The sequence below is a fragment of the Camellia sinensis genome, chromosome 3 (genome assembly GCF_055761805.1).
Source record: "Camellia sinensis isolate YWXY chromosome 3, ASM5576180v1, whole genome shotgun sequence".
NCBI lineage: Eukaryota > Viridiplantae > Streptophyta > Magnoliopsida > Ericales > Theaceae > Camellia > Camellia sinensis.
In genome coordinates, this window is record NC_138963.1 from 220,445,281 (window position 1) to 220,460,968 (window position 15,688).

The 15,688-nt window shown below is 36.6% G+C and overlaps 2 protein-coding genes across 13 annotated transcripts; both read right to left on the bottom strand.

The window, feature by feature from the left end:
* Window positions 1-68: 68 nt before the first annotated feature.
* On the bottom strand, window positions 69-5,179 carry LOC114279955 (CO(2)-response secreted protease). The gene is made up of 9 exons (XM_028222239.2): window positions 4,731-5,179; window positions 4,239-4,498; window positions 4,010-4,121; window positions 3,200-3,716; window positions 2,271-2,371; window positions 1,914-2,156; window positions 1,230-1,344; window positions 916-1,126; window positions 69-811 (listed from the first exon to the last, which is right to left on the bottom strand). The coding sequence occupies exons 1-9, from the start codon at window positions 4,922-4,924 to the stop codon at window positions 240-242; spliced, it is 2,325 nt and encodes a 774-aa protein (XP_028078040.2). The 5' UTR covers window positions 4,925-5,179; the 3' UTR covers window positions 69-239.
* A 1,505-nt stretch (window positions 5,180-6,684) lies between these two features.
* Window positions 6,685-14,902, bottom strand: LOC114279957 (tyrosine sulfotransferase-like protein). 12 transcript variants are annotated; one of them, XM_082917550.1, is made up of 4 exons: window positions 14,569-14,714; window positions 8,185-8,406; window positions 7,366-7,427; window positions 6,685-7,285 (listed from the first exon to the last, which is right to left on the bottom strand). In XM_082917550.1, exon 4 carries the CDS (start codon window positions 7,280-7,282, stop codon window positions 6,893-6,895), a length of 390 nt encoding a protein of 129 aa, XP_082773676.1. In that variant the 5' UTR covers window positions 7,283-7,285; window positions 7,366-7,427; window positions 8,185-8,406; window positions 14,569-14,714; the 3' UTR covers window positions 6,685-6,892. The 12 variants fall into 12 exon arrangements, with proteins under 12 accessions (XP_082773676.1, XP_082773678.1, XP_028078046.1 ...); XM_082917552.1 differs by having other exon boundaries at window positions 14,585-14,668; XM_028222245.2 differs by lacking the exon at window positions 7,366-7,427 and having other exon boundaries at window positions 14,569-14,797.
* Between the last annotated feature and the right edge of the window lie 786 nt (window positions 14,903-15,688).

Sequence of the window (15,688 nt, forward strand, 5' to 3'; positions counted from 1 at the left end):
TATGTCTTAAGGTCGTATCTTTAGATTCTCATATGATTCAACCATTGTAGATGAATTGGGACAGGAGATAGGCAGATTTAGGAACAGAGGATCATTGGCCTCTCTCATTCCTTCTAAAATCTAACGATCATAGGATTGAAAACCTTCAAAGATACAAATCTTTTTATTTCCTGTTAATGATTGGATTCATTGTGTCCTGAATCTAAACTAACATTACTAACCATATTTCTAAGCACTTATTAACTGTTTACAACAAAGGGACTCCGAACTCTGTACTTCCCATTGGTCCAAGTAATCGAACCAAACATACCTCCCTCCGGTACAGATTCAGTAAGTGTGAAAATCACTGTGTAGCCCATCTTCTTACTCGCCTTGGTAAATTGTAGTTTATCCGGTGCCACCTGGACATCCAATCCGGAAGGCACATCCACAGTAACTGTATAAATTGTTTCATCGTCAACACCAACATTCGTGACGGTTCTGAAAATGAATTTTTTTTCTTTTTTTGTGAAATTGGAGATTGCTATTGATGGGTAGTTCACGTTGGAGATCAAATCAGTGTTCTTATTTGGGTTTGGGCACGTAAATCCTACTGGAATTGCTGAGGAAATTATTTTTATTTTGGACGTGTCGTAGCCATAGTAACAGAGAAACAGTAGGTAGTCGAATATGCCAGCGTCGTAGACTAACCCTGGTTGCAATGGCCCTCCTGCAGTTACTTCCCCTGCACCATAATCATAAGGGGCGGCAACTGATTCTGAATCTGTTGATGTTGCTGTTATTGGGCCCTTCATGTTGTTAGTTTGAGTTGCTGCAAATGTAATAATCAAAACTGACAAATGTTATTTCACTGATTTTTTGTCATCACTAGAAGTGAAGCGACCAAGCTAACATTTGTTGTGTCATACTACTAACCAGTAGTCATTATGGCTGATCTGATTGCAGAGGGACTCCATGTGGGGAACTGAGATTTTACAGTGGCAGCAATCCCAGCAACGTGAGGACATGACATGGAAGTTCCCGAGAGCACAAAGAAGAGCGGTGGGTCTTTGTTCTTCAGAGCCTCTGATGTGTCATTGCTCAGCCATGCTGCTAGAATGGCCACTCCCGGTGCTGCAATGTCCGGCTACAAGAAAACCCAAAAATACATGAAGCCAATACAGCGACATGTTCAGATTCAAACACAGAACAGAGAGAGAGAGAGGAGGGAGTGAAGATGGTTTGCATGCCTTGAGAAGACAATCTGTGCTGAGAGAAGGGCCTCTAGATGAGAAAAAGGGCACCACAGGAGCTGGCTTGTATTTTGTTACTGATGCCGTTGTAAGAATTGTTGCAACTGGTTTACTTTGGTAATTTGCAAGAGTTTAGTAGTTAGCACTGCATTGTTATGATTACTTAAAAGAAAATTTTAAAATAAACTATAATTTCCCTTTTATTTTCCATCCCTAATCTGTTTAGTTCTTAAAATATTATATTTTAGGTCATTTGGTTCAATTGTAGATATCCGTTGAGGAGGGAAATAAGGGGGCCGGTGGGCAACAGGGAGGGAAGGGGTGGCAATGGCGAAGGTGGCATATGGTGGCTAGGGTGAGTAGAAATTGAGGTGTTCAAAGAACAAAAAAAAAAAACTCAAATTTGAGAATGAATCCAATAATATTTTTGGGATGCATTTGGAAACTCCCTTTTCTCACCTCACTTCAAAGACATTTTGGCTCATCAAATTAAGTTCAACGGTTAAACCACATAAGTTCAAATGAGAAACACTAAAAACAAAATAGATGAAATAGGGAAAAAAAAAAAAAAAAAAACAGCAACAACAACAACAACAACAACAATTAGAGATATAAAGGTGAAACTAACCCAAAAATAAACAAAATAAAATAAAAATTCTTGAGGATTGGAACACTGGTTACCTGATGGACCAATAATAGTTGAGTATTTGATCACCATCATCAGAAGAGACTATAGAGGTTGGGAAATATCCATAACTAGAAGCAAGAATCTTTTCTTCATCATCAATCATAATTACTCCAATTCCACCTTGACTTTTTATTCCATAAACTTTCTCTTTGATCATGTATTCAACTTCATCGTTCTCGCATATCACGATCCTCCCTTTCACTTTGTAATCATCTAGTGTGCCTGGGTAACAGTTTCTGTAAAAAAAAACAAATAAAACCCCTCAAAAAACAGTGTGTGAGTGTTGTGTTTTCTTTTTAAACTACATGTGTGTCATATACAAAATTGATTATATGTTTTGATTGATATACCTTCCATCATCTTCGTCACTCTGATCATCCATGGCGTCGAGGCTATGTATTAAGGGATATACGGGAGTCTTTTGGATGTTACCAAAATGAATGCCTCCACCCTGAGAGTTTCATAAGGAAACACCCATCAAAACTTTGATGATTGCAAGCAATTGTGGTTCAAGTACAGATTATCTGTCCCATTTGTTTCATATATATGCCACATATTTATTGTCGTATCATTTATCAATGGCTAAAAGAGTATGAGACGTGTGATAGATGATCCCACAGCATTGTAGTTTAGACACTATCTAATTTGATTGTGACTAGGGATTATATGTCATTCAAGTGGCATAAGAGTGGCATAAGATCTTTTGTCCCCTCAAAATTCTTATCTTGTCTTCATGTACTCTCAATCATACAATCATGTCTCGAAATTTTTATATCTCAAAATTTTTAGTATATAGTGCGATTGAGAGTGCATTGAGAACAAAGAGCCAAATTTCAGGACAAAAGATGCCTAACTATTTAACTATAATTGTTTCCAATGGCCTTATAGCCCAATGACATTTTTGCAATACTCTCATTGGAGAGGTTGGGGTTCAAACCTCACCAAATCCTTATCCTTTTGCCTTTTCTACTATCACTCATTGTAGGTTCACCTATTCCCACCGCTTAGCAACTCCCCTCCCCATTCCTTTCATACCCTTCAGAGTAGACTAGATATATATATTGTATTTTAAATTTTTAAAAAAATGAAGTAGAATTTTCTACATGTCCTTTAAAGACATATTTTTGAAAGGCATGTCATTTAAGACTTTGTTTCATGAATTCACAAAGTAATAAAGTTTGAAAATAAGTTATTTGGAAAATATGTTTTAAAAAACCTTGGGTTTAGTTATAGAAAAAACAAATAAATATAAACTCCATTTTAAGTAGGAACCAAGTACCTTAATCACTTTATTGTTACCCAACACAACATTGGATTCGAAATCACGGTCAATGCTGGTGGCACCAACAGTCAAAATCCAAGGAGCAACATTAACAACGGTTCCAGGCTCAGGCCCATAATTCCCTGCGGAGCAGACCACGGTGATCCCCTTCTCGACAGCGTGGAATGCTCCAATCGCAATCGGATCAGATGAGAATTCGGATGCCAATTCAGGTGATGAACCGAGTGATAGGGATATGACATCAACACCATCTGATATTGCATCATCAAAGGCTGCTAAAATAGCAGACCCAAGACATCCATCAGGTGCACACACACGGTAGACAGCGATCCTCGACCCTGGGGACCCACCTTTGGCAGTCCCCATGGCTAGACCATAGTATGATGCCCCGGGGACTGGGGCTCCGGCAGCCGTTGATGCCACGTGAGAGCCGTGACCAACCATGTCCCTAGGCGTCCGATTGGTCCATCCTTCGTCGTCTGGGTCATTGTAGTATCTTGCTCCAATCAATTTTCTGATGCAATATTTGGCATTCAAAAAACAATTAATGCGAATTTTGAAACTTTAAAATAAATTACATATATTCAGTAGTCTTAGAACACTGACGTAGGATGATGATGTGGACCATGTCGTGCTCTAAAACCAATAAGAGCAGTAGTGACTTGACCCACTTTGATGTATATGACTCAGTGTTATGAGTTTTTATGACTTTCAATGATTGAATATAAACGAGACACATCATTCCATATGAACTTTTTGTATAGCATTATTGTCCATAAACATAAGAACTCGCATGGTTAGCCATACCTGTTACACTGGGAAGAGCTGAAATCTTGTCCTTCCATGCAGGTCCCCTTCCACCTTGACGGAATTGGGCCCATGCCCTTGTCACTGAAACTTGCTGACTCCGGCCAAATACCTAATCCATTTCCATTCCATTCATTCATATGCAAAATAATCACCATTACCATGCAATCAATACACTTGTTCACCATCTTTTCTAACAAATTAGTGTCGGTTCATCAAGCTCACTCACCTGTATCCAAGATTCCAATTATGGTGTCTGATCCCTGAGACAACAACTCAGAGTCCGAACTAGGCTTCGATTCAACTTCTGGATCAGTCTCATACTTCAAGAAATCCCATGAACGTGTCGTGTGGAGCTTCAACACTGGATCAGAGAATACTGATATCACTCCAGGTCTCTCTGTCATCGAATCTGCCTCCTCCTTGGTCAGCCGGGCAGCAAACCCTGAGAAACCACGTTTGTAGGTGTGTACCAATGCATTTGGTTTCCTAAATATTTAAGCAATTGCTGAATAGAAATGTTAATCATACATAAAGAAAGAATCCAACAAAAAGAAACATAAAAAAAAGACAGGTTACATATTGAGATAACAATATAATACAAATATAAATGATTATAGCTAACCGTCTATATTTGTGCATGTGTGTTGTGCAAATATGAAGTGTTAGATATTTGCACAACACACAAAAGTCAAAGATACGTATATGTATTTGTATTAACCTTGTTGACAAAGAGGTGAGAAGCTGAGTGTGATCATCCCTTGCGGTACCATTTTGTGAAGTGGCAGCCCCCATGTATACTATATAAACACCATTGTTTTGAGCTTGATCACCTGCTTTAACCTCGCCAAGAAGTGACAGAAGGAAGAGAGAGAAGGAGAAGCAGAAGAAGAAAGAAATGGAAATGCCTTTCATGTTTGTGTTGAGTACTTTAAGTTGATAAGTGATTTTATATGACAAAAGAGTTAAAGATTGGCAAGGTTGGTATGGTGGTGAAGTGAAGAGTTGGTCTGGTATATATATATATATATATATATATGTTACTGGGAAGGCCTATGAGCACTTACTTCCCAACCCTCAAGCTCTTACTTGCTGTATATCCACTTAAAAGTGCAGTATTGCTCATCTAAACACTAAGGAGATATATGGTATGGTGATGGACGTGGTGATGGTGGTGCTTGGTGGTGAATATATACATATATATATTTGTTGTCAAGATAAGCAAAGAAAGGTAACAGATTTAGTAACAGAATCATTCATGTCATTTAGATGACAAGCTTAATTTCATAAGAGTTCAACTTATATTTCGGTGCATGTAAATTAATGGGTAATCTGTGTTTTAAAAAGAAGCTATTAATGGAACTGTATTGGTCAACACTGTGATTTTCAACTTTTAAGTAAATCTAAATTAATCAACAAACATTGGTTGGGATTATGGAATAATTAGCCCTAAATCAAGCCTACAGTATATCTATAACTGGGTTGTTACTGATTTTCTTTTTGGTCAGTGGTTGGTACTGAAATATGAGTGCTTTCCATGTGGTTGCATTTTAGATGAATGAAAACCATTGTTTGGGTACTTAACAATCTTTTTTTTTTTTTAATTCCAAATGTGTAGGGGGGCTTTTATGCATGATGCTTCCATAAGATCCATACACTCGTACTATGTGTGTGTATGAGAGAGAGAGAGAGAGAGAGAGAGAGAGAGTTGAGGGATGTGAGAGTAATTTTACATTTGAAGATATAGAGACATTAGATTCTAAGGGCACGCCAACTACATGTCATCATACAGAAATTAGGCATCAATTGAAGCAAGAACCCAAAGAGTGGTGTTAGGAACGAACCCTATGTAATCTTTACATATTCCTCTTTTCTAGTGTAGCAAGCTATCCAAGCCATTTTTTTCATATTTTTTTTGGGGGGTCATGTTTAGGGTAATTTATTGAAATTTTTAATAATAATTTTTTTTAAAAAAAATTTAAAAAATATGTCTCAAAAGATTTTGGTACAATTTTTATTTTTAACTTACGAGACAAAAAAAAGGTAAATTAATTTTTAAAAAATTAATTATTTAAAAGTTAAAAGATTATAAACTCTCAACTTAATAAAAACAATACTAAATGAGCCCAAAGTGCATCACAGACAATAATGTTTTCTAATTTCCAGAAGAAGATGCAAGATCCGCACTCTAATTCTTCATGTCTCTATATCTTCAGCCATCCTATGCTTGTGTGCTAGTTGCGGCCGGATTTGGACTAGAAAATCTAAGAACGAGGGTTACCTCTAATTACTGAGCTAGAATCAACGTAAGTAATTGGCACCGACATGCTAAAAACTAGCTTTTGAATTTTGTTCATATTAGGAGGGCTCATAAGCATATATAAACTAGCTTTTGAACTTCATTCATATTAGGAGGGCTCATGAGCGTATAAGCTTGGGGTAGCACGCAGTGCGATCTGCGCGTAAGTCTATGCTTAACACTCAAGCTATACTCGAAAGCAACAATGGCTCCATACTCCCTACAAGCCGGCTATAACAGAAAGAAAACGCTTATATCTCAAATCACCATTTTACTACATGATGAAATTCTTTAACCTGTTATACTCTATCTGATCATTTTAGTTTATTGGAACGATTCCCTAGGCTTCCTAAATGGAGAAACTGAAAATAAATAATAAAGCACAATGTCAATCAAAATTTTGATTGCGGTCCACCAAAAAAGCACAAAAGCTTCACTAATACTAATTATTCACCAAAAAGAAAAATTAAGTCAAAAATAGAAAGGGGGATACACAATCCAACATCAGTAAAGTGTGCAGCATATTACTAAAACATAGTTCTCCACAGAGAAAAGAGTAATGAAAGAAACAGTAGAATGGAAGCTTAATCTTCAGCCTTGGCCTCCTCTTCATTCATCTTCTTCTGCCACCTTCTCTTCCTGTAATCTGCCAACATTTGAGGCATTTTCTGCATTAATTCAGCAGTATTGGCCCGCTTTTCCGCTGATATCCTATCACATTTATGCCCTTTCCTCTTAGTCCTCATCTCTTTCCTTGCCGGGTCATAGGGCCAATCTTCACCAGCAAGAAGAACTTCTTTGCGGAGACGAGCTCGGTGGCGGGCGCTAATGCCAAGCGACTTCCATGCCCCAAGCTCCCAATAACCCCAAACACCCTTAGAGAGCTCATCCTTGTACTTCACCAACTTCTCTCGCCATGGATATTGGTACTCCCCAACTGCATTCGCTACAGATTTTACTGCCTTTCCAGCCATTAACTGCCAAGATATTACATGAGACGTATATATTGAAAGTTGAAACTGTTCTACGACTCATTGAGCAACAGAAGTTATTTTACCTACGACACAAGTAAAGCAGGTGGCAGTATGCGACTTAATGGCACACAGCAACCTATGTTACCTGGAGTCAACAAAATTTTTAAAGTACAAAGTCGGACACTTGACACTTGACACTTGCATAAGCGTATGAAATATGCATCCGACATGTTTAATTGGACATGCAAACAATGTAACTATGCACAAGACTTATTTTTTGCATAAAATGCTATATGTTAGTTTGTAAACATTATTTACCTTAGAAAAATAAAGTCAGTATTTAAGAAATAGTAAGTCTAGCCACATTTTGACATGCTATTTTGACATCCTTGGACATGAAAATTAGATAAATCCAACACAAAGACGCATACTCGTAGCTAAGTACTTGAGTCCATGTAACATAGCAACATAAAATACTAAGGCCTGATACAACATTGTGTTGTGTTGATACCAAAGAAGTATGTCAATCACAGAGAATTTCAGGCACGTTAACAACTGTCAAAACAAAGGCAAGAAGTTTGGATTCATGCGGCATGAATTTGAAACTGAAGGATTAAACAACTCTCCCGAAAAAACAGAGAGAAATGGGATGAGGAAGTCCTCATTTATTTCCTTTGATCATCCTATAGCTAAGCCTAGGTTGCCACAAAGTAAAAATTGGGTACCCAAATAATCCCCATCTAAGATTTCTAAACATGACAGAAGAACTGCACTGTAAACAAATAAGATGTCTCTTTGTAGGGCAAATAAACCTCAAAGAACAAACTTCTGCCAACTTTGATAATTAAACCCCATCAAGCCCAGCAGGCTATTAAAAACTATATCAAATTCCACTGATTTACCTTTACCCTTCTAGGTGTTTAGGAACATGATCATCTTCTCTATCATAGCTCATGCCAAATACTTCAACATTTGGGACAACTTAGGAGGACCAAACACTGCTTCCTAGATGAGCACCAAGTAATGGATGTCCTTGAGTAAACGTTTGATGAAGTTTCCAGACAACCACATTTCGCACAAGGAAATGGCGTCATCAATTCAACCTAACACTCGCTCCCTCCAGCCTAACAAGAACAACTAGTAGATGAACAATGACAACAACAATAACATGGACAACTGAAAACAGTCTTTCAAGAGAGCATGTACCAGTTTCAATTTTGCCAATCCAAATATTTGATGAAATACAAAACAATAATAAGAAAGCATTTCACCAGCAGAGTTGGGAATCCAGTCCTAAAAACATTAACAGTGGGATGAAGTTTGTTTTCTTTAGGAATTAATGAAATGTGATGAATTATAATCCTAACTTCCTCCCTGTTTTATTGTATTATGAATTTGTGATACATGTATAGAAGCAACGAAATTTTAACTTTGCTTTTCTTTGATAGCTTTATCCGTATATAAGCATGCATGTTTAAGATTTTAAATTAATTGCTACAATCTTGAGCAGGGTAAAACACGTCTCTAGTTCTGGAATAAGGAAGAGGATTGTTAACTTAAATTGTTCACTGTTAGACAATTAGTACACCATGGCAAATAATTGATATTGCCAAATACAACATTGTTTAGCGGATATGCTCAACGTTATGATATTTCTTCTATTATGAATCCGTTTCATGTTATAAAAGAGTATTAAACACAACTCTAAATGACTAACTTTAATAATAGATAGAACATTAGTTGCTACATTTATATATGTTGACTATTTAAAGATTTTATGGTACTTTTAACATTTTGTGTTGATCCAGATTAATATTATATTTCACACAGAGAAAGATAGACGCAAGATTCAAATCTAGCCCTGAGAGGCTCTTTATACATTATCACACCCAAAAAAAAAAAAAAAACAAAGTTATGGGTAAAATGGCAAGTACTTGCAATTTTAATTTTTTATGTATACTAAAATTGAGATCTAAGGCATGAAGAAATCAATATAAGAACTCAAAAAGATAAAAGTTTGGTCTTATTGGTCTATAGTTTAGCAAAATCGAGTTTACAATCCAACACAGATTCACTAACAATTCAACATATTATCTAATCTAAGCAAGCAAGAAAGAATTCTCAGAGCAATTACAGAGAATGTGTTCAAGTGGAAACTGCTGAACTGGGTTGAATACCACTGCGAGTGATCATTTTTTTTTGCAATCTTGACCCAAATATATTTTATAATTTTAATTTGATCCCTAATTTTTTGTAGGCCCTTTAGTTTAGTTTTAGATTGTTGGACTGGACTGGACTGGACTGGGCTGGGCTGGGCTTTCTTTATCACACCGGTTTGGAAAACTAATGAACCTTACCATTGAAAATATGAGTCCAGATCATCTGCTTTCCTGCAGCCTTCGCCAAAACGACGCCGTTTCGTTTTGGCAAAAACGACGCCGTTTTGCTTAGTGTTTTTTTTTTTTTTTTTTCCCTCCAAAATTTGAGTTTCCCCCCTTTTGTTTCACTTTCATCTCTTTCTGTATCATCTGTGTTTAGCCCTAAGAGAAGAGAAGAGAGACGCAAGACAAAGAGAGAGAGCGGCGGACAGACGAACTGACATAGATAAAGAGGCAAACACAACGGAGAGAAACGAACTGAGAGAGATGACAGAGGGACGCGACGGCAAAGGACAAAGGATGGTGGAGGGACGTGACGGCGAAGGACAGAGGATGGCGGGAGACGCTGAGTCCGGCGGCAGCGCGACAGCGGCAATTGCAGCCATGACGAGGTCCATTTCATCATCATTGTCATTTCTTGCTGTTATATACATATATACGTATATATGATTTTTTATATACAATTCTGCTGTTGATTTTTGATGAAATGGGTATTTTTTATTGTGATAGATGATATATATGATTTCTTGCTGTTACAATTAGTCCAGAAGATTTCTTGCTGTTATATATGATTTTTCTGTTAGAAGATTTCCAGAGCCCCCTCCAAAAGATTTTTCTATTATATATGATATATATGATTTCTTGATATATATGATTTTTTGTGTATATATATGATTATTGGGTAAATTGAGACAAATGTGCTGTTAGAAAATATAAACGTTCTGTTAGAAAATGTGCCAATTGGATTATTGGGTAAACTGTAGCAATTAGATTTTTTTTGAAGATTGAGGAGGGGCTCTTGGTTTCTGATTGTTACAAGCTAACTTTATTACTTCATTGGTTGAAATTCCAATGGTCCATGTACTGTGTTTATGATTTTGGTGCTTGAACTTGGGAACCCCCTGGGCCTGGGAACTGGGACATGTCTAAAGTATTTAGAACCTTCCGGCATATACACTGTACTACTACGTCATGTGGCTCGAATTTTCTAGGACAAACTCACAAAATATAAACATTGTGTTGTTTTGGAAAATTGGTAAAAAGCTAACTTTTTGACTTTTTAGCTTTTTTAATGGCTTTTTGGCGAAAAACTGAGTTGTTTTGGGTAAAAAAGCTGACTTTTTTACTAAAAAAACTGAAAAGCCAAAAAGCTGGCTTTTTTGGCAACTTCCCAAAAGACCCCACAGTATAGATAGCAAAGTCCTAAATGACCACTGTTGTCCATGGTTGGGATTGGATATCAAACAAACTGACCTTGTTATATTTATTCGGTATAAATACCATGAAGTTGTCAGTGACATATTCTTCCTCATTGCACTTATAAATTGAATTGCAAGTAATGGAAGAAAATAATGTTGTTGATGAGTTGGCCAATTGTAGTTGGAAGCCGAAATTGGGCATATCATTTGACTTTGAACAAGCTGTGTATGACTTTGACAATACTTATGGCGAAAAGGTGGGCTTTAGTATTAGGAAGACGTATGCACACAAGAACAAACAGACTAAGAAAATAACTTCACGGACTTTTGTACATTACGAGACGTTGACAAGCAAGATCCGCTAGTAAAATTTCCGAGACAAGAGGTGAGATGTGATTGTGGTGCCCAATTTAGTATCAAGTTAGATAGAAATTTAAGAAAATATGTTGCTTATAATCTTGTTGAACATCATAATCATGACCTTGTGCCTCAAGAGTGCATTCATATGTTGCCATCCCAAAGAAATATCTACCACCCAAGCAATTGAAGTAGAATTGGCTTCAGAATTTGAAATTCCTCTCAAGTTATGAGCTATTTGGTAGGGAATCTGGTGGAAGAGCATCACTTGACTTCATGAAATTGGACCAAAAAAATTACTTGAGATTGAAGAGGCAAAAAGATTTGAAATATGGAGAAGCAGGTAGTGTGTTGCAATACTTTCGTAAGAAAACTGTGAAAAATCGATCCTTTTATTATGCAGTCCAATTATATTGTGAAGAGCAGATAAGTAATATATTTTGGGCTGATACTCAAATGATAATAGACTATGGTCAATTTGGCAAATGTAGTGACCTTTGACACTACTTATAAATTAATTAACAAACATAGACCTTTTGGAATATTTATTGGATTTAATTATCATCGAGAAACAGTTATATTCGGTACAATGTTGATGTATGATGAGACTGCCGAATCATTTACATGGTGGTTTCATATTTTTCCAAAGGCAATGTCAAACAAAGCTCCGAAAACTATTTTCACAGATGAAGATGCTGCGATGGCTAAGTTCATTCCAACTGTCATGCCTGATATAAACCACCGACTTTGCACATGGCATTTGATGCAAAATGCTGTCAAGCATGTAAGTTCTCTTTTCGAAGATGTAGGGGTGAAGGGTGTGTTTTCAAAATTTATGCATGGCATTGATGACGAAGAAGAATTTAGAATACAATAGGACCAAATGCTTGATAAGTATGATGCACACAACAATCATTAGTTGGAATAGACTTTTGGTGTGAAGGAGAAATGGGGATAGCCATATATTATGATTTCTTGGGCAGCTAGAATGTGAACTAGTCAACTTAGTGAATCCTTCAATGCATTCTTGCTTTATCTGCGTTCAAGTTATCAATAAAATTTTTGTTGAATCAAGTTATCAGTTTCATATGCAACTTATGAGTTTCTTGTTGTATAGGAATTTTAAAATTTGTGTATAAGGGGACCACTATTTCTATCATAAAACTTTAGAACCACTTATTTTCATATTCACTAAACATGAGGAAAACTAAAATAAGTAACTTAACGTTCACGTCATGCCTCTAAATAACAAATAGGGATAATTTTCAATAGAGAGGATATGAATTTTAGAACTAATGCTATGTTTAGTAAAAGGAGAACCTAAAGAATTGATTGTGGGATCCTTCCAAAGTGTTTAAAAAGGGAAGGAGGAAGGCAGGGAAATAGGGAATAAGACAATAAGTAGTATATTGTTTTATAATTTTACCCTAATTATTGAAGAAGTAACACAAGGATTGAATGATGGGAAAGTAATATCAAATTTTTTAAAAGAGATGAAGCCTTTTCCCCACATCATAACCACCCACTTTAAAAAATTATAATTGATGGGTCTGAAGAGATTGGTCTTCCCTCCATCTTCATTTTCATCCCCTTATTCCTCTTATCACACAAGGGATTTTCCTTCTATCCCTCTGCCCTCTTCAATCCTTCATTTTTCATTCTTACCAAACATAGTGAAAGAGTGTGCAATTCCAATAGGTTATTCAAGAAGCTAATGCTAAAAGAAGATTCCATCTACCATAGTTGATTTACTGTTCTTCAGCCATTTGACTAATATTGCTAAATTAACTATAGTGAAAATTATGATTTTCAAGCTCTGGGATCAGCAAACTCAACAAATCATTCCATTCTTTGTAAAGTAGAATTATAATCTATGATAAAATGGATAGAAAAGGAGAAATCAAATCAGACTAGCTTTTGGAAAAGCTCATATTGTGATATTTCATGTGATCTATAATTTTATTCTAAATTTGTAATTGAAGTCATTGACCCGATTACGGTTAGTCCAGAAAGTGAAACCACAAACACCAAAACAAACAGAATAATGAAGACCAAAGGGAGAGAATAAAATTATAGATCACAATGAAGACCAAAGGGAGAGAAATTATATGAGTGCTTGAGTTGAGTTGTAACCAACAGAAAATCGATAACAAACCAAACATTTCTGGACTAACCATAATGGTTGTTTTTGTTATAGGAAGACCAACTCAAACATTTATTATAGGAAAATGTTTCTTTGTCCAGAAAATGTTTGTTAGCCCAGAAAATGAAGACCAAAGGGAGAGCATATATCAGTAACAAAAATTATAATGAAGATCAAAGGGAGAGAAAGGGACCTCAGTAACAAAAATGTCCTCTTTTGTTTTAAACCTTCCTCCCCGTGTGAAGTGTTCATGGAAGAGAAATAAATTGAAACTCATGTTTCAAGTTCTCAACACAAGTATTTCAATTCACCAGCATGGAAAATTAAAGCTTGTCAGGTGGTATAGGAATTTAGAATGCGTGCCAACAAAACCATCCGGTAATTCTCCCCAAACCAGAGTTCCAGAAGCAGTCCAAACCTCTAGAAAACTCTCCACTGTTTCAAGAATTAACTTAAAATGGAACTGCTACCCTGAAATCAATTCACTTTCTGCACTCTACGTCTTTGCTTCTGTTTGTAGGCAAATATCCATACAAACATATATCAAATTTAGAGGAATGATTACATAATATGACAATAACTTCATATCTTGCCCAGCCATTGTTCTGGCAGACTGACTAATATCAAAATGTGCTGCTTCTTTTTTTTCTTTTTTGCTCGATGTATCACAATGTGTTATTTTCATATGTTGGTATCATCCAAATTTGTATTGTTATCGCCAATGGAATTAGCAAGGCCAATATTAACTCTTAAAACCATGGACAATTTGAATATCTTTTTTCTCCTATACCTGTGCATAGGATTGCATTCCTGTAAAATCTAGTCAACTTTTAGAAAGTAGCAAAAAAGTAGGGACGAGAATGCCTGTCGCCTCTAGAAATCTCTAGAAATCAAACCACTTAAACAATATTAGGGATTTGAATCTCTAGAAAACTAGTCAACTTTTAGAAAGTAGCAAAATTAGGGCTTTGAAACTGATGAGAGAGAAGGGAAAAGAGGGGGAAAAAACCCTCTAGAAATCAAACCCATTTACGAAATCAAGAAGAAATCAAACCTTAGAAATCAAGCACATAACACCCTCGAAATCAAACCACTAAACAAAACCCATTTAAGAAATCAACAAGAAATTCAAATCAAGAAATCATACGTATACATACATATTTAAACACCACATAAGAATGAAGATGGAAGAGGATACCTCACAGCCACCTCACAGCCGCCTCACCTCGCCTAGCTGCAGCTGCTGTCGCCTCCGGAGTCGGCGTTGCCCACCCTCCTCTGCGTCGGAGGAACCGTTCGAGTTCGCCTCTCTCTTGAGGGTTAGGGCTGCCTCAACGATTGAGGGAGAAAAGGCCAAAAACGAGAAAGAATTTTTTTTTTGAATTTAACACCAAAACGACGTCGTTTGACGCCACGGCAGAGATCGCGGCCGGCAACTATGGCAGAGGATCTGGACTCAAAATATATATGGGCGAAATTTTGTTAAAATTTGTACACTCATTGCACTTTTGTTTGCCTTGTCTCATGGTCGGACATGATGTATAATCAAGGGGTGTTAAACAAATTAAATAGTTGAATTTTAACTCGTACTTAACTAATTAAAAATTTATTTGAATTTAATTGTCTAAATAAATAAGTTAAGCTTAAGATATTTTTGGAATTTGTTAAAATTTTTAAATCAAATTTGAACTGTCAATTACTCGTTCGGTTCAATTTTGTAAGATTATAACTATTGTACGAGTACGAAATAATTCTTTTCGTATGATCTTGTTGATCAAGTTTGCGCTCCTCGAAACGTTGTCGCTTTGCCACCTGAGAACACAAACGTGAGCTAACCGACGGGTGTGTGCCGAAAACCCCTTCGATGCCTAAGTCAGCACAATAGACAATAGACACAAAAGCTCTATGAATTCATGAATCAAAGTTGTGTTACCTCTCCATAGGTGATGTTATGAGTCTTTATAGGTTTCGCGTGACACAATCTTAGTAGGATTCTTATTCCTCCATGCAGAGTCCTCTTAGGAATCACACTCTTAAAAGATAATGCTTATCTCTTAACACCCCCCTCACTGCTTAAACCAAGTGAGATGGTTTTACCTCGGTAGTATGACAAAACGACCGAGCTAACATGACCATGCTAAACTGGCAAATGTGACCGAGCTCTAACTAGCTCGATTCTTCCCTTCATAGCTTGTACCTCGGTTTCACCTGTTGAGACCAAGCTAATCATAGCAAGCTTAGGCCGAGCTGATCTAGAGCAAGGTCCTGAGGGAAGCTCAAAACATTTCGCCCAGAATGGTATGACCAAGCTAATTACTACCACTCTGAC

Excerpts from the sequence above, each read along its gene's own strand:
- LOC114279955 (XM_028222239.2), bottom strand. The coding sequence starts at position 4,924 with ATGAAAGGCATTTCCATTTCTTTCTTCTTCTGCTTCTCCTTCTCTCTC. Across the intron at positions 4,499-4,730 it reads CTCACCTCTTTGTCAACAAG|GAAACCAAATGCATTGGTAC; the intron begins GTTAATACAAAT and ends TTAAATATTTAG. Across the intron at positions 1,345-1,913 it reads AACTATTATTGGTCCATCAG|TAAACCAGTTGCAACAATTC; the intron begins GTAACCAGTGTT and ends AAATTACCAAAG.
- LOC114279957 (XM_028222242.2), bottom strand. The coding sequence starts at position 7,282 with ATGGCTGGAAAGGCAGTAAAATCTGTAGCGAATGCAGTTGGGGAGTAC.